This window comes from Aotus nancymaae, unplaced genomic scaffold (assembly GCF_030222135.1).
Source record: "Aotus nancymaae isolate 86718 unplaced genomic scaffold, 86718_ANA_hifiasm-v0.15.2.pri h1tg000018l, whole genome shotgun sequence".
In the NCBI taxonomy this organism is placed as follows: domain Eukaryota; kingdom Metazoa; phylum Chordata; class Mammalia; order Primates; family Aotidae; genus Aotus; species Aotus nancymaae.
In genome coordinates, this window is record NW_026988430.1 from 8,970,901 (window position 1) to 8,998,149 (window position 27,249).

Below are 27,249 nucleotides of genomic sequence, written 5' to 3' on the forward strand. Positions count from 1 at the left end.
GACTTCCAGCCCCTAGAGGGGAAAGGTTGGCTCCCTTCATCGCAATGTGAAGAAGGGCCACCAAGCAGCTGGAAGGGTGGTTAACTGGAGAGTGTTTCTAGCATCTAGAACTACCAGTGTTTGACTTTTTTTTTTCCCTCTTTTTTTATTGATCGAGACAGAGTCTTGCTCTGTCACCTAGGCTGGAGTGCAGTGGTGTGACCTTGGCTCACTGCAACCTCCGCCTCCCAGGTTCAAGTGATGCTGTTGCCTCAGCCTCCCGAATAGCTGGGATTACAGACGTGCGCCACCATGCCCAGTTAATTTTTGTTATTTTTAGTAGAGACGGGGTTTCACCATGTTGGCCAGGCTGGTCCTGAACTGCTGACCTCCTGATCTGCCCACCTTGGCCTCCCAAAGTGCTGGGATTACAGGCATGAGCCACCGTGCAGGCCGTGTTTGACTTTTCAAAGGAAAAGTGGCCACGTGGGTTTGCAAATGTGTTGCAAGCTCTCTCTATTTTTATTGTTTTTTTTTTTTTTTTTTTTTTTTTTTTTTGCCAGAGAATGGAATTCCAGATCTCAGCTTGTGAGAGCCGTAAGGGATACTTTCATACTTTCATCCCCTGGTTTCTATACAGGGAGGAGGAATCTGAGGCTCAGAGAACTACGGTGACTTACTAAGGTCCCTCAGTGAGTGAGGCCAGAGGAAGACTTTTGGCCATAGCTTCCCTGAAGCCAGAGCTAGGCACAATGTTGATGTCACCCAGGCAACAGGGATGGTGCCCTCTGCCCACCTAGCTAGCCCTGACTCATGCTCCGAGCCCCTGCTGTGAGAGGTCTCTGCTGACTCCCACCCTGATTGGAGCAGGTTAGTCAGCTTTGAGGTGCAGCCTCCAGTCTGCACCTCAAATTCCGAGACTCTCATTCGAGGCATTTGGGGTTGTCTCATTTCTGTGCCCAGCACAGGGCTTGGCACACAGGAGGTGACTTGTGGGTGCCCGCCAGTCAAGGGTTTCCGTTTTCGTGTCATTTAGGTATTCCCTTGCCCCAGTCGTGCCTTTAGGTAACCACTTGAGCAGCCTAAAGAAGCCTATGGACTTCTCCGAGTCATTTTTCAGTATATTTTATTGATGTGAAATACATGCACGGAAACACAAATCCAAAGTGTACTTCCGTGCATCCTCATAAAGTGAAGACACTCGTAGCCTAAGAACCCAACCCTACCAGCGCCCGGCAGGCCCTGGCCCCCTTCCAGTCTCGCCTACCGAGCAAGGTTTTTGAGTGAAACCGGCGGGCCGGAGCGAGTTTCAGCTTGACGGGGCGGGGCCCGCGCGAGGTGCCGGGCCGTGAGTGTGGGGACCGTGGGTGTGCATGGGGTGGAGGGGCCTGAGGGGGCAAAGGGTGCGCGCGTTCGGGAATTAATTTGCTAGGGCTTGTGTGGCGCTCCGGATTGGGGGTTGTTTGGGGGATCGGGCGTCGGCTGTGGAGCGCAGGAGGCTGAAGGGGGGGGAGCCACAAGGGCAGGGGGAGGGGGCGGGGCCCTGAAAGGGGTCGTAGGGGCGTGACCGGCGGGCGTGGGGGCGGGGCCTCGGCGGGCTCGGGGGCGGGGCCTGCGGGCGCGCGCGCGCGTCCGGCGCGCCCCCTCCCGGCCGCCATGTTGGCTGGTGTGTGGGTGTCAAACGGAGCCAGACGCGGCGGCGGCGGCTCCGCGATCTCAGGTCGCTCCCGCCTACTCAGCGCTGCCGGTGGCCGCAGCGGCGCACCCACGCCGGCCCGGAGGAGCACAGGTGAGCCAGAGCCCGTGGGGCTCCGGGGCCAGAGCGGGCCCCCAGGGCGCGGACCCTCCCCCCTCCAGAGCGCGGACGCCCATAGAGCACAGGCTCCCACACCTCACTAGCACCCCCAGAGCATGCATCCTTGCCGTCCTGCTGTCCTTACCCCAGGCTCTGGGGGTTCTCCTTCTTTCCAACCAGGCCCCGCCCCACGGGCTGGAGCATGGCCCTCTCCCCATCTGGATCCAGCTTTCCGCTGCAAGGATCTACCCCCTTACGCGTGCCTATCACCGAGAGCTTCCTTCTGTGTCCCCAGAGTCCAGGGCGCCCCTCACTCCCACCTCAGATCCGGAAGCCCCCTTCATCTTGGAACAACCCCGCCCCCCTCCCCAGACCACGTTCCTCCCTTCCCCGGGGCCGGCGCCCCTTCCTCCCGAGCCCAGCTTGGTGTCCCGTCCGCCCCCGTGCAGAGCCCGGCCCGGGCGCACTCCGGGAGTCGGGGGGAGGGGTCCTTTTCTCTGTCTGGGATCCGGCCCGTCTCACCTTTCCTGGGGGCTTTAGCGGCGCCCCCTTCCGTCCTCGGGGACCAGGTTCCGCACTCCCCAGCCCCCACCCCCACGGAACAGCGGGGACGGGGGCGGAAGAGCCAGGCTCCAGCTGCCTTTTGTTCCGCGTGGGATGGCAGAGACCCACCCGGCCCGGCGGTCCTGCTTGGCTGATCTGGGTGGGTGAATGGGCGCGTGGGGGCTGGCGTCTTCCAGAAGACACTTCTCTTTCCCTATGGGGCGGCTCCCCCAGAGCCGAGCGCGTTGGGAGGCTGGCCTTTGCTAGAGGAGTCGGTGCCAACAGGTTTTTGTTTGAGACCTTAAGTTTGCCCAGTGGCTTTGCCTGGGGCAGCTTGAGCTCCCTGTGAACCCCCGCAGGAGCTCGTGGAAGGCCATTTTTGCGCCCAAGGACTCCATCTGGGCGATTCCTTCACTGTTGTGTTGCCCTGGGGACGTATCTAAAATCTGCGCTTTAAGAGCGGAGAGGGCTTAATCATCATTAAGGTTCAGATGAGGGAAACTGATGCTCAGAAATGCAGTAATTTGCCCAAGGTCACGCAGCAATATTGTGTGAGTGCAGAACTAACTGGAAGCTACGTCTCAAGGGCTCTGTTTACCACATTTAATAACTTTTTTTTTAGGGAGATGTTCAGGACCCTACCTTCCTCTTTATTTTTAACATTCACACAAGAAAGTGGGCAGGAAAATATGAGAAGGAATGAGTTCTTTTTCACTTACAGAAAATACCCTGTAAAAGAAGGGATTGGAACAGGGGGTTAAAATGATGGGGAAAGGTGAATTTTAAGAATCCAAGCTTCCTCTCATTATGTAATATGATGAAGATTTGGCAGAAAACGTGCCTCTTGTAGCTCTAGATACAGAATACTAAGTACTGACAAAATCTGATGCTGAATCTGGCACAGCAGTGATTGAGTTAGCACTGATAATTAAGTTTTCATCTGTATTTAAATGAACATCAAAAGGGACTACAATTTGCTTCTGAATGGTACTTGTTCAGTGCTTGTTTTTGGGACAAGTGATTGTGTTGGGGAAGCCCACCTAGACCTTTAAATCTTTTATTTATTTATTTTTTTTGATACGGAGTCTCACTCTGCCACCCAGGCTGGAGTGCAGTGGCATAGTCTCGGCTCACTGCAACCTCTGCCTCTTGGGTTCAAGTGATTTTCCTGCCTCATCCTCCGGAGTAGCTGGGATTACAGGCACATGCCACCACACCCAGCTCATTTTTGTATGTTTAGTAGAGACATACATACATACATAGTTTTTCACCATGTTGGCCAGGTGGGTCTCGAACTCCTGCCCTCAGGTGATCTGCCCACCTCAGCCTCCCAAAGTGCTGGTATTACAGGCATGAGGCACGGCGCCTGGCCTAAATCTTTATCTGTATTTTTACTTTTACATTTTTTTTTTTTTTTTGAGACGGAGTTTCACTCTTGTTACCCAGGCTTGAGTGCAATGGCGCGATCTCGGCTCACCGCAACCTCCGCCTCCTGGGTTCAGGCAATTCTCCTGCCTCAGCCTCCCGAGTAGCTGGGATTACAGGCACGTGCCACCATGCCCAGCTAATTGTTTGTATTTTCGGTAGGGACGGGGTTTCACCATGTTGACCAGGATGGTCTCGATCTCTTGACCTCGTGATCCACCCGCCTCGGCCTCCCAAAGTGCTGGGATTACAGGCTTGAGCCACCGCGCCCAGCCTACTTTTACATTTTAAAAGCTTATTTGTTTCCCTAGTTTACAAATTGGGCTAGTCATTTTTCCCAGTCTCACTGGACTATTCTTTTGTAAGCATGGAATGAGATACAGGTTACTAAAGACTTTGGTAAAGTGTAAATTACTATAAGGCATGATTCAGGACTGCGTCCCACAAGTCCCTGACTCGGAGCCAGTTTGGATTGTCTTGTGGTATGTACCAAGTTCCCCCGGTTTACAGACGCTTTTTGCCTCTCTAAAGCATGAGCTGGCCAGATGGAGAGCTCTGTGGAAAACTCTTCAGCAGTGTGCCAAGCACTTGAGGTGTGAAGAAATGTAAAACTTTCAAGTGATAATATCTAGCATTGTGTATGCAGTCTTGAAAAATGACCCAACCTTTGTAGACATTCTCTGTATTATTAACCCTCTTCCATGATGAGCAGAGAGGATTTCTGGAGAATTGGGATTCTGATAAGAGTCCTGCAAAAGTTGAAAAGCTTTTGGGACTCTGATTTATTTTAATAGTTTGGTTTTTCCTGAACTTAAAGGAAGGACAGTTTTTTGGGGGGGGGACTTTAATTAGGAGGAGTGGCAACTTTCAGTTGTGAACTGAAGCATTAAGAGATTTTTATGCGTGCAGTTCTCCTTGTCATACTTTTGGAAAGTACATTAACATTTTCTAAGCTTTCTGGCAATTCTCACTCTTCCCCATAACCTTCCTGTCTGGCTACAGGGTGTGAAGGACCATGATTGTTGTCATTTTATGGCATGCATACCTGGTGACCCTGAGCCTTGGAGAAGTCCAAGGGCTTGGATTTGGGGATTTTTTTTTTTTTTTTTTTTTTGAGACAGAGTCTCACTCTGTCACCCGGGCTAGAGTGCAGTGGTGTAATCTTGGCTCACTGCAACCTCTGCCTCCTGGGTTCAAGTGATTCTCCTGTCTCATCCTCCTGAGTAGCTGAGACTACAGGCGTGCGCCATCATGCCCGGCTGATTTTTGTATTTTTAGTAGAGACAGGGTTTCACCATATTGGTCAGACTGGTCTCAAACTATTGACCTCAAATGATCCGCCTATCTTCACCTCCCAAAGTGCTGGGATTACAGGCATGAGTCACCGTGCCAGGCCTTGGATTTGGGGAAGTCGAGGCTTGAAAAGATGTGAGGAATTATCTAGTTTGTATCCCCTTTTTGTCTGTTGGACTTTTAACTCATATATTTGGTGTCAACAGACCTCTTCTGTCGATACTTTGCTGGCTAGCACCCCTGATGTTTGGCCCTTTTTTTCTCCTCTGTCCTACCTTCACTACCCCATGCAGTCTTTTGTTGCACTTATGACATCTTCTGTGTATCTGGGGCTCGTGTGACACTGTGACATCTTTGAGGCCCGTGGTCACCCTGTCTTTACTTGTCCAGTACCAGGCTCAGTCTCTGATAGAAGGTAGGTGCTCAGTAAAGGTCTATCATCAGTAGTCCTTGAGGCAGGGGAGCACATTTTTATGGCTCCATTACTGCAGGCTCTACTGTTCTGTCACACTGTTGCAGAAATCACTGCTGTTGGTCCAGCAATTGTGTGTCAGTTGTGAAGGTTTATCCACCTCATCTGCAGGTGAGAAAACTGAGGCCCAGGGAGCTTAAGTTACATGCTCGAGGTTGCACAGCCAATAAGTGATTTGAACAGAGCTGTTGGACTCCAGAATTTTGTTATACCCATTATCTACTTTGAGGACCAAGTCTCAAGGGGATGAAGAGACACGCTGCAAGTTAATGGTGGACTGAGGGACGTGGGGTGATACGATTAAGGTGGTTGAGGATGGGAAGAGCATTTGTTTTTGTTTTTTGTCAGATGCATTGTGAAATGATTCAAAGTGACATCTGTGTAATTCCCATGCCTGGGTCCCTTCTCCACCGGCCCCTGTAGAAGGCTCCACAAAATAATAGATATTTACTTAAATTATAGGATAAATTTGTGGTCTGAAAATCACTACCAAGTTTATTTAGAAGGTTGGGAATTGGAAATGATGAGATTTCTGGCTCTTTCCTAACCTTAGAACCTTTGAAAACACTGTGGTTTGAATGTCAATAATTAATGGATTATTTTAGCTGAAAGACATTAGATTTGGGGTTTGATTAAAAAAGAAAAAAAACCTAGGCCAACCATGGTGGCTAATGGTTGTAATCCCAGTATTTCAGGAGGCTGAGGCGGGTGATCAATTGAGGCCAAGAGTTTGAGGCCAGCCTGACCAATGTGGCAAAACCCCATCTCCACCAAAAAATACAAAAATCAGCCAGCCATAGTGGCATGCACCTGTAGTCCCAGCTACTCAGGAGGCTAAGGCAGGAGAATCACTTGAACCTGGGAAGGGGAGGTTGTAGTGAGCCTCCAGTCTGGGTGACAGAGTGAGACTTTGTCTCAAACAAAAAAAAAAAAAAAAAAAAAAAGCCTGCCTTCTTTTGAACCAGATCTGCAACATTGTTAAAATGCTCCCTGTGTATGCATTGGATTCTTTCTGGTGACTCATTCCCCTGGTACCTGGGTGCTGGAGCCTCCTTTGTTCCTTTTCCTGATTCTGTTTCATGTTGGTCCTGGTCTTGGCAGAGTGTGCTTTACTTTCAAGCCTTCTAGAGACTGAACAGGTAACTTAATTCTTTCTGTTCAAAGCAATACAGGGAATTGGACGTGCAAAGGGCTGTAAATAAAGGGACTCCCTGTCTTCTCTTCATGGTAACCCTGTTGATACATAGGACAGGGAAAAGTAGGCTCATCCTGGGGGATGGCTGATGATTTAGGGCTAATGCATGATGTGGATTTAAAAGCATTTATAATTAATCACTTCTGAGTGCAGGCTTCAATCTTCCTCTTGGTCCCACCCCTCTTGGGTAGTTGCACGTTGCAGCAGCTCAATATCTGAAAATAACAGTGGTACAGACAATTTGGCTTCAAAGGTCGTGTGGCAGATAGCTTTGAAATAAAGTGTGGGTACTAATGGGCCTCCTGGCTGGATAGCTTTGGGCACTTGAATCACTGAGCTTTGGCTTCCTCATTTCTAAAGTGGGGCTCGTAATCACTACTTCATGGCATAGACTAGCCATGTTTCTCAAACTCCATTGTGCAGCAGAAGCACCCAGAGGGCTTGCTGAACACATGGCTGGGGCTTCACCCCATTGTTTCTGATTAGAGAGGGAAGGCCTGAGAATGTGCCTTTTTTTTTTTTTTTTTTGAGACGGAGTCTTGCTCTTTCTCAAGGCTAGAATGCAGTGGCACGGTCTCGGCTCACTGCAACTTCTGTCTCCCGGGTTCAAGCGATTCCCTTGCCTCAGCCTCGTGAGTAGCTGGGACTACAGGTGAGTGCTACCATGCCTGGCTAATTCTTTTGTATTTTAGTAGAGACTGGGTTTCACCGTGGCCAGGATGATCTTGATCTCCTGACCTTGTGATCCACCTGCCTCGGCCTCCCAAAGTGCTGGGATTACAGGCGTAAGCCACTGCGCCCATCCTTTTTTTTTTTTTTTTTTTTTTAATAAAGATGGGGTTTCACCATGATGGCCAGGCTGGTCTTGAATTCCTGACCTCAGGTGATCCACCCACCTCGGCCTCCCAAAGTGCTAGGATTACAGGCGTGAGCCACCGTGCCCAGCCTTTTTTTTTTTTTTTTTTTTTTTTTAAAGACAGAGTCTTACTCTGTCGCCCAAGCTGGAGTGCAGTGGCACAGTCTTGGCTCCCTGCAACCTCTGCCTCCCAGGTTAAAGCAATTTTCCTGCCTCAGCCTCCTGAGCAGCTGAGATTACAGGTGTGTGCCACCATGCCTGGCTAATTTTTTATATTTTTAGTACAGATGGCGTTTCATCATGTTGTCCTGACTGGTTTCAAACTCCTGACCTCAAGTGATCCGCCCTCCTTGGCCTCCCAAAGTGCCGGGATTATGGGTATGAGCCACTGAATCTGGCAGAGAATGTATATTTTTAGCCAGCTTTTACATGCTACTCATAGTGCCGGTCTAGGGACCAAATTTGGGAACTTTGGCTCAGAGGACTGAATAAGAGGGTGTGTTAGGTGTCTAGCACCTGCTGGCTGTGCAGCAGGAACTCAGAAATGACACTGAAATGTTTCTAAATATTGCTTCGAATATGCTGGATGGCATGATATTTGGAAGGGAAATTTGGGTTCTCAAAGAGTGTTTTCACTTCATTCTTTCATGATTGTAATTTGGACTGTGGTCGCATGGATTATCACTATGTGGGTTAATTGAGATGCTTTCCTTAATGAAGGGGACAGAAGATGTCAGTGTCTTTCAAAAAGGCTGTAAATCTTGGATTCTCTTGAAAAAGCAGGTTCATTCTGACACATCATGCAAGAAGTTTGCTATCTAGGCTTTTTAGAATTGTAACTTGGGGGCTGGGTGTGGTGGCTCACGCCTGTAATCCCAGCACTTCGAGGCTGAGAGGCTGGTGGATCACTGGAGGCCAGGAGTTGGAGACCAGCCTGGCCAACATGGCGAAACCCGGTCTCTACTAAAAATACAAAAATGAGCCAGGTGTGGTGGTGTGGGCCTGTAGTCCCAACTACTAGGGAGGCTGAGGCACAAGAATTGCTTGAACCCGGGAGGCAGAGGTTGCAGTGAGCCGAGATTGTGCCACTACACTCCAGCCTGGGTGAGGAGTGTGACTCTTCTCAAAAAAAAAAAAAGCCAAAAAACAAAAAACAAAATTGTAACTTGGAAAGGTTGAGGGAGTAATGTTGGTGGGTCCTACTAGACTTGCACAGGGCTGTTTGGGATGGACCACTGGTGTTAATGGAAGTTGCTTCTCCTCCCTCCAACGGTTCAGATTTAATACTCTTTCATGTTTACAGTTCGCAGTTCTAGTATTTTTTCTCCAGTGGTAATTATCAACTTGTCCATTAAAACCGACTGTGCAGGGAGGTGTGTATGAGCCCAGATGGCTTTTGAATAGTTCCTGTGTGCCAGGCCTTACGTTACTGATTTTATGCACTGTGTTTAATTTTCATGGTGGTCCTGCAAGTCCTGTCACCTTTTCTCTTTTTGCATTTTAGAAAACTAAGAGGAGTTCAGTAACCTGCCCCAGGCCACACAGCTAGTAAGTGCCCCAGCTGGCATTTGCTGCCATCGGTGTCAAACTGAAAACTGCTTTATTTATATGACCTCAACTGCAACTGTGCCAGGTGTGCCCATTACCTCACTGTATCCTCACAACAACCCCGAGAGGTAGGCTGAGCAAGCTGGGGTTGGGAAGAGGCAAGCTTGGTCATGGGCACCCAGCCAGTGGCTGGCTGGACCTGAATTCAGTCCCACGCCTGTCTGATTTTGGAGCTTTATGAAGTTGTTTCTATGACAACACCTCACCTCTCTGTCAGGCTAAGCTGCCTGGATGTGTACAACAGGGATCTAGGGCTATCCCAGCTGGCTTGACCCCAAGGAAGTCTGTGTAGGCTGGTAAGGGTTTTTGTGTTTGCAAAGCTGTGTTAAAATAGTTGGCCAAATCGCTCTTTGAGCGAAGGGAACATTTCTTTTTGCTTTGTGATCCTGCAGCTCTGCATACTGGTATGGGTACTAAGGACCGAGAACCCTCTACTAATGCTATTGCTGGGAGGCTGAGGTGGGTGGATCACCTGAGGTCAGGAGTCGAGACCAGCCTGACCAACATGGTAAAACCCCATCACAAAATCAGCTGGGTGTGGTGGCGCACCCCTGTAGTCCCAGCTACTCAGGAGGCTGAGTCAGGAGAATCGCTTGGACTCAGGAGGAGAAGTTGCAGTGAGCCAAGATTGCACCACTGTACTCCAGCCTGGGTAACAGTGTTTCATCAAAAACAAAAACGGGGGGGGGGGGGGGTGTCAAATTCATATGGAAGTTGGTAGGTGTTTTTTTTTTTTTTTTTTTTGAGATAGAGTCTTGCTCTGTTGGCCAGGCTGGAGTGCAGTGGCACCATCTCAGCTCACTGCAACCTCCTCCTCCCCAGGTTTAAGTGATTCTCCTGCCTCAGCCTCTCGAGTAGCTGGGACTAGAGGCGTGTGCCAACACACCTGGCTAATTTTCGTATTTTTAGTAAAGACGGCCAGGATGGTCTCTATTTCTTGACCTTGTGATCCACCTGCCTCGGCCTCCCGAAGTGCTGGGATTACAGGCATGAGCCATTGTACCAGCCGGAATTTGGTAGTCTTAAAAAGTTACATGTAAAGTATCTCCTTCCCCGTCAGGCAATTAACACCTGGGTTCCAGCCAATGGATATTTTCTCCTGGTCTTACAATGTCCAGGGTGGGAAGGCTCGGGTGTGAGCACTTTCCCAAGGTTTGAGCACTGCTTGCAGCTCACCAGCCAAGGAATGGTAAACAGCTATGTGTTGGTGCCTGCCCTGCACTTGTGGGAGGCCCTGGAGACTTGGACTTGAGTTTGTTTTGTGAACGCTTTAAGACTCTGAGATGAATAAATCAATGCAAGCAAAAAGGGGTACTAAGAGCCCTCCCTACCCACCCAAAAAAAGTCCTCACAATAAAGGAATATGGACAGGTTACAACAGTCACTTTTTTTTTCCCCCAAAAGCAAATCCTCCCTGTGTGCCTTTTTGATACTCAGAGCTGTCCTGGGATATAATGACTGTACTATGGATGACAAAATTTGGGAAACATCTGATTGGAGAAAGAATTTGTCACTTTATAAGAAGCAACTGGGAGATGTGGAAGTATAAGTATTTCAAGGACAGTTTTATGACTGAGGCCAGTGTCAACCTGAAAAATGTGGAACATATGATCTAGAGGTGAATAATGGGTATAAAAAAAATGCCACCAAGAACTTAGTCTAATTGAGAAGACAAAGTTAATATTTGTGAGACAGAAGCTAGCAGTTTGTTGAGCCATGATTTTGCTTCTTTGTCGGGATGAAGAATGGAGAAAAAATCTGCAAGAGTCAGGGAGGGCATCAGGAGAAGATAGGATTTGAGCTGGACCTTGAAGAACAAGGAACAGTATCCCTAAGTGGAAGGCAAATGGGAAGGCATTTTGGATCTCAGGAGCAGCAGGAGTTAAAGCTTGAGATGGCACGGGGTAGGTGCCATGAGTATGTGCAGGGTCTTGCGGCCAGCACCGGGTGGATGCCTGCTGGGAGCAGTGAGCACCCAGGTGGCTTGGGGTTTGGTTTTCTGGGTAGTAGGGAGCAGGGTAGGTCTTGAGGAGTGGGTGCCTCCTCAAGTGTTGGGGAAGGGGGCCCCTGGCAGTGGCCTGTGGAGTAATCTCTGTGGGTGGGGCCTGTCCCAGACTGGGTTCCTGAGACTGGCTAGATAGCAGTTCTAGAGATGGAGGGTAAAGAGAAGCCAGAGTTGAGTTCTGTTTGGGGAGAAAAGGGAGCTTCACCTCTGGCTGGGAAGTTTGGATTTGACACTCTGGGAGCCTGCAAATCATGTGGCCTGGAAAGCTAAAAAAAAAAATGCCCATGATGGGGCCCCACCCTAGACCAATCAAGGGGAAAGCTAGTAATCTTTAGAAGTGCCCCCAGACAATTCTTATAGTCTGTGTGGGTTGAGAAGCTGAGCTGTGTGCTCAGAGGAGCCTCTAGGAGTGTCAGGGATTGGAAGGGGAGAATTAGAGCCAGATGAAGCCTTTGAAGTAATGTGGTGTGGGGACTGGGTTCCTGAGCTGTTGTAGAATGGCTGTGGATGGGCTCGTGGAATCAGGGCTGGAGAGGAACTGGCAGGGAATGATCATCCTGGCTGAAGTATGCCTGTAAGCTACCTTGGAAAAGAAGGACAGCTTAGCAGAAAGTTTAAACAAGAGACGGGCAGAAGAGACTGTGATCCACCGATTTGGCAAGCCTCCTTTCAACCTGCATTTTAGCCACAGAGCAGGCACAGCAGGTTCTTATCTGTTCTCTCACGCTTGCTAGCCAAGTTCCTCCCCACACCCTAAATTGTAGTGACTGCAGCAGATAGTACTTGTAAAATTTTAAATTACATTTCTTTAATTTTACTAAAGATAGTTATAAGGTAGAGTTACTAATTTAGATAGATTCTTATTAAAGTCTAGAAGTAAGGTTTTACATAGTACAGTTAATGCATGTCACAATATCATTGTAATATATGGTATTTCAGTCAAAAAATGAGTTTATAGTCCACTTCATTTATTCTTTTTTTTTTTTTTTGAGACAGAGTTTCGCTCTTGTTACCCACGCTGGAGTGCTATGGCGCGATCTTGGCTCACCGCAACTTCCGCCTCCTGGGTTCAAGCAATTCTCCTGCCTCGGCCTCCTGAGTAGCTGGGACTACAGGCGTGTGCCACCATGCCCAGCTAATTTTTTGTATTTTTAGTAGAGACGGGGTTTCACCATATTGACCAGGATGGTCTCGATCTCTTGACCTCATGATCTACCCGCCTTGGCCTCCCAAAGTGCTGGGATTATAGGCATGAGCCACCAAACCCGGCCCCATTTATTCTTAATGCTTATTGAACACATATGTATTATGTGCTATTGACTGAGAACACATGAGTGAATAAAATGTAAGATCCTCTTTCCAAAATAGTTTTTCATCTGCAGATGGTGGCTCTTGCCTCAGTAACAAGTAATATTAGCTTTGGGAGATAGCTGGGGGAGGGAAGTTTAGAAAGTGGAGTCAAACACTGGGAATGGAACCTGGGAACCAGAGAAGGTTTCCAGGAAATAGTATATAAGTCAAGTCTTTTTTTTTTTTTTTTTTTTTTTCTTTTTTTTAGCTTTTTTATAAGTCAAGCCTTGAAGGAAAAGTGGGAGTTCTTGGGGACAGAGATGAGAGGATCCTTGGCTGAGAGAGCTGCATTATGCAGAGGGCTGAGCTGAGCAAGGAAGGCGCAGAGGAGTAAGAGCTGGACATGTGGCCGAGGCTCAGCTGCCTGCTGACCAGGCCATCCAGGCAGGATAGGCAAGAGCTTGGTGAGGTTTGGCTCATGGACTGTGGTTTTCACATAGCCTTTTGACTGTGAGTGGGCAGGGCTGTGGGCCTTCCACCCCACCTGTAATCAGAGTATCTCTGCGCTGGTGAAAGTGAGGAGCTAAAAAGAGCCCACTTGACAAGTTGTTGTTGAAGAACAACCAAAGTTATTTGGAGCTGTGGTAAGCAAGCTGGTACCCGGAAGGTGGCTGGGAGGGAGAGATTGGGGGCTTCTTCCAGAGGACCTGAAGAGCCCTCACTTTTTTCTGTTTTCATCTCCATGAGATGTGATTAAACAGTCCCTAGGGAGTAGAACTCCTTTCAGTTAAGCAGCTCTGTTTTCCAGAAATCCCTGGATAATTTTATGACCATGTGGTAAAAGTAAGGGACCTTGTGTTAACTTGGGATGAATTTCAGAGAGCTGCTGTGTGCTAGGCTCTGTGCTGGGCACCCAGGAAATGGTCCTCACCCTTGACTCTGCTTAAAGCAGTCTGGACTAGAAAAGTGGTCCTTGGGTGGATTGAGCTCACGGATGTGTTTTGTTTGTGCCTCTTTCTAAACACTAAAATTGGTTGTTCTGTCAGTTTCCTATGGCTGCTGTGACAAATTGCCACAAATGCAATGGCTTAAAACAACACAGTTGTATAGGCAGGAAGTCCAACACAGGTCTTCTTCAGTGGGCTGAGATCGTGGTGTAGTTCTGGCTGGCTCCTGCTGGTGGCTCTAGGGGAGAACCCGTTTCCCTGCTTTTCTAGCTTCTTGAGGCCTTCTGTGTTCCTTGGCTCGTGCTCCTTCCATTTTTAAAGCCAGCTGCGGCTTTCCAGTCTTTCCCACATGGTTTCTCTCTGACCCTGACTCTTCTGCCTCCAATTTCCACTTTTAAGGATCCTTGTGATTACATTGGGCACACTGAATAATCCAGGATTCTCTTTTTAAAAGTCAGCTGATTAGAAACTTAAAATCTTTTTTTTTTTTTGAGATGGAGTCTCGTTCTGTCACCCAGGCTGGAGTGCAGTGGCACCATCTTGGCTCACTGCAACCTCCGCCTTCTGGGTTCAAGGGATTCTCGTGCCTCAGCCTCCTGAGTAGCTGGGATTACAGGCGTGTGCCACCATGCCCAGCTAATTTTTGTATTTTTAGTAGAGACGAAGTTTTACCATGTTGGCTAGGCTGGTCTCAAACTCCTGACCTCAACCAATCTGCCTGTCTCGGCCTGCCAAAGAGCTAGGATTACAGGCGTGAACCCCTGTGCCCTGCCTAGAAACTTAAATTCCAACTGCTACCTTAATTCTCCTTTGCCACAAAACCTAACATATTCACAGGTTCTGGGACTAAGATGTGGGTATCTTTGAGAGGCCACTCTTTGCTGATCATAGTTGCCAACATGAAAATCAGGAGATCTTACATAGCCTTCCAGTCTTGTAGCTTCATTGACAAATCAGAACACTTGGCAGCCTGGGGCCTGTACTGTTGCCTGGCAACAGTGGGTCAGAGCCAGTGTCTCTAGTTGGGGCTTGCGGGTGCCAGTTTTCCACAGTCCTCCGCTCTCCCCATGGTGCCTGCTCATTTCTCCTGGTTGTTTGGTCCCTGCTCTGGGGACACAGGGGCTTACGCAGAGTCCAGTCAAGGCAGAATCCCCAATGCACGGTGGCTGAGTTTGTCTGCCTCTCTGTTCATGCCCTGCTCTTTGCCCCCCTACACCTCCACCCCCGCTTACTGCCTCTATACCCTTTCCTGAAAGCCTCTTCTGCCTCTGCCTGGCACATACTGTCTCTCCTTCTCTCTATGCCCTCCTCCCCCTGACCCCCAGGGCTCTACATTCCATGGCATCTCTGGTGCTATTTTAGGTGGGATTGTTTGTGCTATCATTCCTTGTCTTTTGTCCCCTCCTTTTCTGGCACCCAACACTGGTACATTCTGATGCCTTCCCTTTTATGTCTTGCATTGGTGTTTGTGAAAAAAAGTCTTTATAATGTACCTTTAGAGCAATATTCATTAAATCCAGGATCACACAACAAGAATGTAGTTGAACATCTGTGTGCTCTGCATTCTCCTAGACATTGGGAATGCCATGGGGACTCCTGGCCTGCCTCCCCCATAGATCTATTTCTAGAAGAGGGATAGGGGAAAGAGGTGGATAGGCAATCACAGTGTCACCCTCTTACTGCTTCTGGAGAGGCAGGATCTTGCTTCCTTCAGCCCCCAAGCCTGGAGGTGAGCTCTGTTTGCATTATGTGTTGGGTGGGATTGTTTGTGGGGCTCTGTTAAAAGCATTTCAGTGGAAAACCCCAGAGTTTGCAGACATCACCTGGACCCCCAGCATTTTTAGTAGAGACAGGGTTTCACCACGTTGGCCAGGCTGGTTTCGAACTCCTGACCTCAGGTGATCTGCCACCTTGGCCTCCCAAAGTGCTTAGATTACAGGCGTGAGCCACTGCACCTGGCCAGGTAGTTGAATTTTGAGCAGGCAACTTGGAGGCCTGGATAGCATTGGTTGAGTATTCCTTGTCTGAACTGCTTGGGACTAGAAATGTTTTGGATTTTGGAGTGTTTACATATGCATAATGAGATATCCTGGGGATGGAACCCGAGTCAAAACATGAAATTCATTTATGTTTTGTATATACCCTACACAACTTGAAGATAATTTTTTTTTTTTTTTTTTTTTTTTTTTTTTTGAGACGGAGTCTCACTCTGTTGCCAGGCTGGAGTGCAGTGGCGCAGTCTTGGCTAGCTGCAACCTCCGCCTCCAGGGTTTAAGCGATTCCCTTGCCTCAGCGTCCCGAATAGCTGGGACTACAGGCTTGTGCCACCACGCCTGGCTAATTTTTTTTTTTTTTGAAGATAATTTTATATAACATTTTAAGTAAGTTTATGTACAAAACAAAGGTTTGATTGCATTTTGGTTGTGACCTGTTGCGTGAAGTCAGGTGTGGAGTTTTCCACTTCTGGCATCATGTTGCTGCTCAAGAAGTTTCTGATTTTGGAACATTTTGGATTTTGGATTTTCACATGAGGGATACTCAACCTGTATTGATTTGTAGTATGAGAGATTAGGCCACACAGCTCCCTGCACTGCTGCCTGGTGATCTGAACTGGGGCTCTGATTATTTTCTGTGAGGTCTTTTGTGTGCCTTCTGTGGAGGGGCTTGCACTAAGTGAGTCTGCACTGTTGGGCTCAGGGTGGAACATGACTGGTTGGGCCACCAGAGTTTGACAGCTTATGGGCAGCTGTTATTTTATCTACAGAGTATATTAATATGTTAAAGATCTTTGGAAATACACTTAAAAACAAAATGAAACCTTTCATTATGGAGGATTTTAAACAGAAAAATAATTTAGTGAACGCCTGTCACTTAGCTTCAACAGTTTAAATTCTAGGCTCCCCCTACCTTGGATGATTTTAAAGCAAATCCTAGGCTTCACTTTATTGGCAAATGCTTCAATATATATCTCTCTAACAAAGAGTGGACTCTTTATAAACTTATTTTTAAGTGAAGAATGACCACCAGCCCTCCTAATTCTGATTCTCGTATTTCTGTGTTTGAAGCTGATTTTTTTCAGTTGTGGAATAATTATATTTATACAAAAGCTTGATTGATTTATTGATTGATTGATTGACTGAGACAGGATCTCACTTTGGCACCCAGGCTGGAGTACAGTGGCATGATCTCTGCTCACTGCAACCTCTGCCTCCTGGGCTCAAGCCATCCTCCCATCTCAGCCTCCTGAGTAGCTGGGGCTACAGGTATGTGTCACCATTGCTGGCTAATTTTTTCTATTTTTTGTAGAGATGGGGTTTCACTATGTTGCCCAGCTCCAGGCAGGTCTTGAACTCCTGAGTGCAAGAGATCTGCCTGCCTGGCCTCCCAAAGTGCTGGGATTGTAGGTGTGAGCCACCGCGCCCAGCCACCTTGCTAAGGATTTAAAAGTGAACAATTCTGTGGCATGTGGTACATTTATAGTGTTGTGCAACCATCACCACTGTCTAGTTTCAGAACTTTTTCATCACTCCAAAAGAAAATCCACACTCATTAGGTAGTCACTCCTCAATTTCCCCAGCCCCTGGTATCCATTAACCTTCTCTGTCTCTATGGGGTTTGACCATTCTGGACATTTCATATAAATGCAGTTATACTATATCTGACTTTTTGTATTGGCTTCCTTCACCTAGCATGTTTTCCAGGTTCATCCATGTTTTAGTATCTATCTGCACTTGATTTCATTTTATGACCAATAATATTCCATTGTATGGATATACCACAATTTATTTACTTGTGGACACTCAGGTTGTTTCCACCTTTGACTATTGTGAATAGTTGCTTTTTTTTGAGACAGGGTCTCACTCTGTCACCCAGGCAGGCAGGAGTGCAGTGGTGTGACCATGGCTCATTGCAGCCTTGACTTACTGGGCTCAGATGATCCTCTCACCTCAGCCTCTTACGTAGCTGGGGCTGCAGGCCTGGCTAATTGTTGTATTTTTGGAGAGACAGTGTTTCAGTGTTGCCCAGGCTGGTCTTGAACTTCTAGGTTCAGGTGATCTCCCTGCCTCAGTCTCCCACAATGCTGGGATTATAGGTGTGAGCTACTGTGCCTGGCCAATAGTTGCCATTTTAATTTAACTTGTCATTGCTTAATTTGAAACCTGGTGATGTGCTGCCTAGATCAAAAAGAAAATGTCACATGTGAGAGGGAAAGAGAGTGATTTGCTCTTGACTCTATTTATTGGAATAAACACATTTTGAAAGAATTTATAACAGTCAGTCATAGTGGCTCATCCCTGCACTTTGGGAGGCTGAGGCAGGATCAGTTGAGGTCAGGAGTTTGAGACCAGCCTTGCCAGCATAGTGAAAACCCTGTCTCTACTGAAAATACAAAAATTAGCCAGGTGTGTTAATGTATCCCTGTGGTCCCAGCTACTTGGGAGGCTGAGGCAGGAGAATCACCTGAACTGGAAGGCAGAGGTAGCAGTGAGCTAGTGAGCCAAGATTGTGCCACTGTACTCCATCCTGGGTGACAGCAAGACTCTTGTTAGAAAGAAAGAGAGAGAGAGAGAGAGAGAGAGAACTTACAACTGAAGTATAATAAACATAACAGAGCTCATGCTTGTAATCCCAGCACTTTGGGAGGCCAAAGTGGGTGGATCACTTGAGGTCAGGAGTTCGAGACCAGCCTAGCCAACCTGGTGAAGCCCCATCTCTACTAAAAATTAAAAAATTAGCTGAGCATGGTGGTGCACTCTTGTAATCCCAGTTACTCGGGAGGCTAAGGCAGGAGAATCCCTTGAACCCAGGAGGCAGAGGTTGCAGTGACCTGAGATGCCACCACTGCATTCCAGCCTGGGCGACAGAATGAGGTTGTCTCAAAAAAAAAAAAATAATAATAATAAACATAACGGAAACTGTACTGCATATAATGTTAGTACGTAAGGGACGAGGCCTCTTCTGATCGTTTCTGGTGACCATTAAGCCTGCTTAACAGACTGCTAGTCTGATGGGCAAACCCCACCCTTCTTAGTCTTGAGAGGGCACTGCTGCAGGTGTGAGGATGAGCAGTGGCCTTTCTGAGCACTGGAATGGAGGTGGGTGATCAGCAGCCTCTGGGACTTTACCCTACTCCTGAGTTACAGGGACAGACTTCTGTTTTCATGAGGGTCATTAACAGAGGAGTTTGTTTTTCTGGATACCAAGTCAGTGCCTTTATTAACCTCAGTGACACAGGAAAAGAGTCTGTGCCTTTGTCTTATGTTTGCATTGTCCTGACGGCATCGTTGTCAGTATGGAAGATGAAGTGGATTTGGTAGTGTGTTTTATGTGTAGGGGACTGGTTCCAGTTAAGAGTATGTTTCCATCTAAGAGTTAGAGGGCAGCCCCTAATGAGTAGCCAAGTACCGACTGGTGGGTACCTTTCTCAAGGGCTACTTCTGTGGAACTGTGCTTTGAGAGATGCAGTAAGAAGTGGCCTTTGCCATGTCTTTGGTGGTTATGGTCACAGTGTTGGGGCTCATACTCTGCTGCATCATGGTGTATGTCCTCTTGTGGAGGGTGCGAGGGAGGCATTTATCTCAGGCCCAGGACAAGGAGAATTGTCTCTAGTGAATCTGGTTTGCTTTTTATCTTGTAGACAGTGTGAATTCTCTGGCTACCAGGAAGCTTAGTTCAGAGCCATCATTTCCCAGCTGTAGTGTGACCTGCACTTTGGGTTCTAACCTGGTCTTCTGGCTCAACTCCTCTACCCCTTGTTTCCTTATTTATTGCTTGAGTTTCTTCATTTACTTGTTGTTGTTGTTGTTTTTTCCCTCTCTTTCTTCTCTGGATTTCTTTAAGCCAGTGATTCTCAACTTTGACTGTACTTTAATCAGCGTCCTCTGGGGAGAGTTTTTTTTTTTTTTTTAAGTGCCAGTGCTTGGCCCTCACCCCTTCTGTTTGCTTGATTGGATTGATTTTATTTTTTTTGAGACAGAGTCTTGCTCTGTTGCCCAGCTGGAATGTGGTGGCTCACTCATAGCTCACTGCAGCCTCCAGCTCCTTGGCTCAAACAGTCCTCCCTCCTCAGCCTCCTGAGTAGTTGGGATTACAGGCATGTTCAACCACATGCTGCTAATCATTTATTTGTTTTTAGAGACAGAGTCTCATTTTGTTGCTCAGGCTGATCTTGAACTCCTAGCTTTAAGCAATCCTTCTGTCTTGGCCTTCCAAATTGTTGGTGTTACAGATCTGAGCCACCATACCCAATCTCTCCTGTTTTCATTGTTCTGGGATGGGGCCTGAGCAAAAATGTTTCCAGAGTTCTCCAAAAACTGGATGTGATGGCCTACACCTGTTATGCCAGCTACTCAGGAGGCTGAGATGGGAGAATTGCTTGAGCCCAGAAGTTTGAGACCAGTTTGGGCTACACAGCAGGACTCTGTCTCAAAGAAAAAAAGTTCCAGGCCGGGCGCGGTGGCTCAAGCCTGTAATCCCAGCACTTTGGGAGGCCGAGGCGGGTGGATCACGAGGTCAAGAGATCGAGACCATCCTGGTCAACATGGTGAAACCCCGTCTCTACTAAAAAAAAAAAAAGTACAAAAAAAAATTAGCTGGGCACGGTGGCGCGTGCCTGTAATCCCAGCTACTCAGGAGGCTGAGGCAGGAGAATTGCCTGAACTCAGGAGGCGGAGGTTGCGGTGAGCCGAGATCGCGCCATTGCACTCCAGCCTGGGTAACGAGCGAAACTCCGTCTCAACAAAAAAAAAAAAAAAAAAAAGAAAAAAAGTTCCTTAAAGATATCAGCCTGGGCTACACAGCAGGACTCTGTCTCAAAAAAAAAAAAAAAAAAAAAGAAAGTTCCTTAAAGATTTGAATGTGTGGCCGGGTTTGAGAACTACTGCTTTAGGCCATTTAATGTCTTACTAGCATCAGGACAGGGATAAGTAATCAAAAAGGGTGGCGTCTGGGAGGATAGCGGAACCAAAGGCCAGTGGTATGAGCTCAGAGAAGCCTCCTAAAGGGGATTATATAGCTTCCAGTGGTTTTCGGCTGGTCGCACCCAGTGGGAGAGCTCTGAGGGGCTCCTCTCCTTATCTAGAACCACAGGAGCAACTTAAAATTTAGCTGTGAAGTCCATGGGCCTGTCTAATGGTGGCACAGCTTTGTCACAGGATCTTCTGGGCCTTTCAGGACCCAAGTCCCACACTTGGAGCCTGATTTATGCTTAATATCATTTGCTATATAATGTGAAATGTTTCTTTAAACAAACCAAACCCTAATTTCTCCCTTCCCCCTCAAAAAAAAAAAAAAAACCCCTAGATTTTCCTTTAGCTATTTTGTCTTTGAACAGAAATCTTGCTTTTTCTCCCTTCTTCGCCCCCTGATAATCAGTAGTTTTCAAAGACTGTGTAAAAGTCAGGTCTACCAAAACAGGTTATACGCAAGATGGTGTTTGCAGGGTGCATTTATTTTTTGTACCAGGTTGCATGGAGATTGTTTAGGATGCCTGTTTTAATTTAGGTCATCAGAGAAGATTTGGAAAGTATGCCTAAGTAGGAAGGACCAAACTAGAACCTGACCTATAGCCTTAGAACCTATAGGTTAAGTCCTAGTTTGGTCTGTAATCACTGTTAATATTTTGATTTATTTTCTCTCTTTTTTTTTTTTTGACACGGGGGTCTCACTCTGTCACCCAGGCTGGAGTGCAATGGCACAATCTTGGCTCATTGCAATCGCTGCATCTCAGGTTCAAGTGATTCTCCTGCCTCCACCTCCCGAGTAGCTGAAAGTATAGGCACATACCACCACGCCCGGCTAATTTTTGTATTTTTAGTAGAGACAGGGTTTTGGCATGTTGGCCAGGCTGGTCTCTTAACTCCTGACCTCAGGTAATCCACCCGCCTTGGCCTCCCAAAGTGCTGGGATTACAGGTGAGCCACCACACTCGGCCTGGTTTATTTTCTTCAAGTAGATTGTGTTTGTTTAGTACTCAGGGATCTTTATGGTCTCTGTAACCATCATGGGATGGCTCAGAGCTTACCCTTGACTGGCTATGCTGGGAAGAGGTCAGCTGCCCACTGTGATTTGTTTTCTATTCAAGGAAGCTTTTGGTCCCGGTCTCCCATGCTCCAGGTGGTAGGTGTCTGCAGCCCGTCAGAGGCTTTGGGAGGCCAGGAGGGGAGAGGCTTTATTGGACTCATAGGGTGTGTTGTTGTTGTTGTTGTTGTTTTGAGACTGAGTCTGGCTCTGTCGCCTGGAGTGCAGTGGCATGATCTTGGCTCACTGCAACCTCTGCCTCCCAGGTTCAAGCAATTCTCCTGCCTCAGCCTTCTGAATAGCTGGGATTACAGGCGCCCACGACTACACCCAGCTAATTTTTGTATTTTTAGTAGAGACAGGTTTTCGCCATGTTGGCCAGGCTGGTCTCAAACTCCTGACCTCAGGTGATCTGCCCACCTTGGCCTCCCAGAGTGCTGGGATTACAGGCAGGAGCCACTACACCCGGCCGATAGGGCGTGTTAACCAGTTAGATGTGGGTAAGGGAAGAGGAATAAACACTGACTCAGGTGACTGCTGGTGCTGGTGCTGGTGCTGGTGCTGGTGCTGGTGCTGGTTCTGGTTCTGATGCTGAGACAGAGTGTGGAGAGAAACTGGCCTGGTGGGGAAGATGATTTCAGGGCCAAATAATGGGACCAAAGACTGCTAGCCCTGTGTGCACTTCAGAGGCTTCCAGAATGGGGCAGAGACACTTAATGCTCTCTGGGCTTCAGTCTCCCCTACATGAGAGAATGGAACTAAATGGTCTCCAGGTCCTTCCCAATTCCAGCGTGCTTTGATTCTGTCTTTTAAGACTCTTCTATTGGGTGAGAGTTGCATTCCTGCTGGCAGCTGTTTGGTTGTTTCTGAGTGTGTTCTCTCTTTGGTGACATTGGGTTGGGTTGACAATGGGAAATTGGCAGTGGGTGTTAGCATATTCTTTCCACACAGTTTTTTGCCTCTCTTTTCAGGAATTTTCAGAAGGGAAAACAGGCCAGTTCCTCAGGAAATATGTTTGCCTGAGTCTTAGCAGCTAACTGCGATTTAACTTAGAGAGCTAGTCTAGGCTGTGGGTCAGACAGATCACTTCAAGGTGACCCATGACATGCCAGTGTCTAGTAATTTTCTTCTGGGTGCCCTTGGCATTGATGCTGCATGTAGACATCATGGTTTGTGAGTCCCTGTGAGCAGAGTTCCCACAAGGGAAAGGTCCCTGGATCCTTGCCCAGTGGTGTTGGGCCCACCTGACCGGTCGCAGAGCCAACCCCAGTCTTCCCACAGGACTGCAGCCACAGGGTAGGACTGCTGTGTCAGTGAGTCTAGATGAGGGCCTGCCACGTATGTGGCTCAGTACACACTGGAAGTCAGCATGTGTGTGCCACATCATATTAACAACTGGTGGATATTAGGGAAATAATCCATTTAATAGAAATTTAAAGGCTACTGTGAAGGATTTTTTTTTTTTCCATTTGGAAGAAAAAAAATCAGTTTAGAATTTGGAACAGAGAAACAGATGTTACCTGCCTTAAAAGAAAAAAAATTCATTCTATAACATAGTGGCTGCTGAATCAAGATCTTGAAAATTTGTCATTTTTGAAAACCGCCCTATAAGGCTCGTGGAAATACAATTTGGAATCCACTAGCTTCAGATTTTTCTCCTTTGATAGGTGATAGGGAAACATGGTTTTGCTGCTGTTTTCATCCAATGTGAGAGTTGTAGCTCATTGATCTGGCATCTTTTGAGTGTTGAGTCTTTTCAGAGGGAAATTCCCTGACTGATGAATCTCCTCCCTTTAGGGGGTCAAAACTTTTCATCTTTACTTGCAGCTTTTGTGTTTTTCTCTTTTACACTCTCCCTGTTCCCTGATTAAATGAAGACCATGCTTGACTGGTTTCAGGGAAAAGGCCAAGGGTACCTGGAGCAAGGTGGATGGGACTTGTTCACAGATGGGCCTTGAGAGAGTGACCCCTCCCTCCTAAATGCCCAGAGGAAGGGGTTGACTTCATCATGGACATTCCACCTTCCTGCTTTGGCCTGTGGCCTTTCTTCACTTGCTTTTCCTCATTTTGCTTGGAATGTGCTTTGCCTGTTGCGTATCCACCTCATCTGCCCCCTTGCACGCTCCATGGCTGCCCTAAAAGCTCAGTCTGCTGTCCTGTGCCCTTTAGACTTCCATGGTAGGATTATCATCTGTATCCACGCTCCCTGTGAACTGTGTCTCTGGAGCTCTTTGCAGATGGGGACCATGTCTGATTGGCCTCCATCCTTCAGCACCAGCCCAGTGCCTGGCAGGTAGCAGGAGGGCGGGAGCTGAGGAAGAGGCTTGATGCACAAGTGGATGCCAGGAGCTCTGGTTCTTCACTCCTTGAATCTGCCACCTTATGATGGGAGGGACACAGATCTGCTCAGGGCTATGCTGGGTTTGTGCATGATGCTTTGGGAAGCCCATGGGAGAGGGCCAGGAGGAAGGAAACCCAGACCAGAGTGGATAGCAGACTGGATGGGAGCATGGACAGTGGGGGAAACATTGAAGGCCATTTGCAGCCTTCCAGGTATGAAGCTGGAGTGGCCTGGAAGAGAGATACAGAAAGGAAGGGACAGACATGGGAGAGTCCAGGGTTCCTGCCCTTCAGCTTCACAGGTGTTGGTGCTGGGCTCTTACATGGGTGTGTGGCAGAAGGACACAGGTGGGATCTGGGCTGGTGGTCACTCCTGGGCTACTCTTGGCGCTGGCGTCTGAGACCTGTTGGCCAAAGGCTTTGATGTGCTTCTGGTGTTTTTTTTTTCCTTTTTTTTTTTTTCTCACCCTGTTGCCTAGGCTGGAGTGCAATGGCCCGATCTTGGCTCACTGCAACCTCTGCCTGCTGGGTTCAAATGATTCTCCTGCCTCAGCCTCCCGAGTAGCTGGAATTACAGGTGTGAATCACTGTGCCTTGCCTCTTTTTCTTTTTTGAATGAGAATAGAACCTTTTTGTTTTTTTAATGAAGTGCTCTTTTGAATAGGCAATACAGTCACTTTTCTAAAATAAAAAGATACTAAAATACACTTTAAGAAATTTTGCCTCTCACTCTTGATCTCGTCTTCTGTGTCCTCCCTCCTCCCTGATAACTACCTGTAGTAGTTTGAATATCTTTCCAGTTTTTTTTTCCTATTTTTTTTTTTTTTTAACCAGGCTGGAGTACAGTGAGTGGCACGATCTTGGCTCACTGCAACCTCTGCCTCCCAGGTTCAAGTGATTCTCCTGTCTCAGCCCTCTGAGTAGCTGGGATTACAGGCATGTGCCACCATGCCCAGCTAATTCTTGTATTTTTAGTAGAGATGGGGTTTCACCGTGTTGGCCAGGATGGTCTTGATCTCTTGATTTCGTGATCCACCCGCCTCGGCCTCCCAAAGTGCTGGGATTACAGGCATGAGCCATCGTGCTCGGCCCCATTCTAGTTTTTCTTAATGCAAGTACAACAAACATAAATTGTATATTATTATTTCTTTCTTTTGGTAAATGAAAGTAGCATTCTGTGTATACTGTTTTTCACCTTATGCTTATTTTTTTTTTTACTTATCCTGAGATTTTTTCATATCGGTGCATGGAGAATCCTTGCCATTCTCTCTTTCAACTGTATAGTATTGTGAAGTTGTCCCTATTTGAACGCTCACCCCTGAGGAAGGGGGCCTGGCTGTTTCCAGCTTGCCGTTTCATGACATGCCGGCAATAGTTGTCTCACCTGCACATCATTTCCCACATTGCATTGGTCCTGCAGGGTGGCATCCTGCAAGGACGTTGCTGAGTCAAAGGGGAAACACAGTTGTAATTTTGACAGCTTTCGCCCAGTTGCCCTCTACAGGGGTTGTCCCATGTTGCACTCCTACTGGCAGTGTTGATGCCTGATTCCTCATGGCCTTGCCAACAGAAAGTTTAGTCAAATGCTTGGAGTTTTGCCAGCCTGACCATTGTAAATAATATTCAGTATAGTTTTAATTTGTATTTTTCTGAAGTGGAACTGATCACGTTGTCATGTGTTTAAGGACCATTTATAGTTTTCTGTTCTTTGATTTTCTCTCGGGTTATTGTTTTTTTTCTCAATTTCCATGAGCTATTTTTTATATTTTTAGAAGGTTAGTTCATTGTCTTATGAGTTATAAATTTTTTTCAGGCTAGAAATTATTCTGATCTAGGCAGAGTCTTTAAATAATTCCATTCCTCCCCTTCCCTCTGCCCCATCTCCTTGTGTTTCAAGATTCAGACAATGGCTTTGGGACAGAGCCTGGTCCCTATTGGGACAGAATTACACCTTTGGCTTCCTTCCAGGATTTAAGTTAATTGGCATGAGACACATTTTCGGTATGGACTTATGGTAGTGTGAATGTATTTGAATTGTATCAGGATATGGGCTACATGATGTGAGAACAGCCAGCCCCTCTAACCTCAGTGGCCTAACAGCAGAGGCTCATTTCTTTTTCATGCTGTGTGTCCAGTGTATGTGGTCAGGAGACTTGACTCATCATAGTCATTCATGATTCCAGGATGATGGTGGCACAAGCTTTCTTTTTTTGTTTTATTAACAGTTTTATTGGCTGGGCTCACTGGCTTACGCCTGTAATCCCAGCACTTTGGGAGGCCGAGACGGGTGGATCACTTGAGGTCAAGAGTTGGAGACCAGTCTGGCCAACATGGTGAAACCCCATCTCTACTAAAAATACAAAAATTAGCCCAGCGTGGTGGCATGTGCCTGTAGTCCCAGTTACTTGGGAGGCTGAGGAAGGAGAATCACTTGAACCCAGGAGGCGGAGGTTGCAGTGAGCTGAGGTCTCACCATTGCACTCCAGCCTAGGTGACAGAGAGAGAATCCATCTCAAAAACAAACAAACAAAAAAGGTGCCAGGGGTGGTGGCTCATGCTTGTAATCCCAGCACTTTGAGAGATCGAGAGTGTGAGACCAGTCTGACCAATGTGGAGAAACCCCATTTCTACTAAAAATACAATATTAGCCGGGCGTGGTGGTGCATGCCTGTAATCCCAGCTACTGGGGAGGCTGAGGCAGGGCAGTAATTTGAACCTGGAGGCGGAGGGTTGCGGTGAGCTGAGATCGCATTATTGCACTCCAGCCTGGGCAACAAGAGCGAAACGCCATCTCAAAAAAACAAAACAAGTTTTTTTTTTTTTTTTTTTTTTTTTTTTTGAGACAGAGTCTTGCTCCATTGCCAGGCGCCAGGCTGGAGTGCAGTGTTGCGATCTCGGCTCACTGCAACCTCTGCCTCCTGGATTCAAGCAATTCTCCTGCCTCAGCCTCCCGAGTAGCTGGGACTATAGGCGCATGCCACCACGCCCAGCTAATTTTTGTATTTTTAGTAGAGATAGGGTTTCACCATGTTGGCCAGGATGTTCTCGATCTCTTGACCTTGTGATCCGCCTGCCTTGGCCTCCCAAAGTGCTGGGATTACAGGCATAAGCCGATGCTCCTGGCAAAAAAACCAAGTTTTATTGATATATAATTTATTTGCTATGCAATAAAATTCACCATCAGCATAGTCTTCTTTTAGAACATTTTATTATCACCAAAAGCAACCCTGTACCCATTAAGCAATCATTTTCCCTCCCACTCCCTCCAGTCCCTGGCAACTATCAGTCTGCTTTCTTTATCTATGGATTTGCCTGCTCTGGACATTCCACATAAATGGAGTCATACAGTATGTGGGCTTTTGTATTTGGCTTCTTGCATTCAGTGTAATGTTGTCAAGGTTCATCCATGTAGTAGAACGGACCAGAACTTCCTTTTTAAGACTGAATAATATTCCATTGTGTAGACAGATCACATGTTGTTT

The 27,249-nt window shown here is 47.3% G+C and overlaps 1 protein-coding gene across 4 annotated transcripts in view; it reads left to right on the top strand.

Annotated features, from left to right (window-relative positions):
- The first annotated feature begins 1,606 nt into the window (after positions 1-1,606).
- EPN2 (epsin 2) overlaps positions 1,607-27,249 on the top strand; it is a 94,106-nt gene continuing 68,463 nt past the window's right edge. For 3 of the 4 annotated variants that reach the window (XM_012472061.3, XM_012472064.3, XM_064378253.1), the window contains exon 1: positions 1,607-1,768. Coding sequence is in view for 1 of the 4 variants with exons in the window: in XM_064378253.1 (XP_064234323.1) it covers positions 1,636-1,768 (133 nt within the window). In the remaining 3 variants the exon portion in view is untranslated. The remainder of the gene's footprint in view (positions 1,769-27,249) is intronic. The other variant, XM_012472063.2, reaches the window with a different exon arrangement.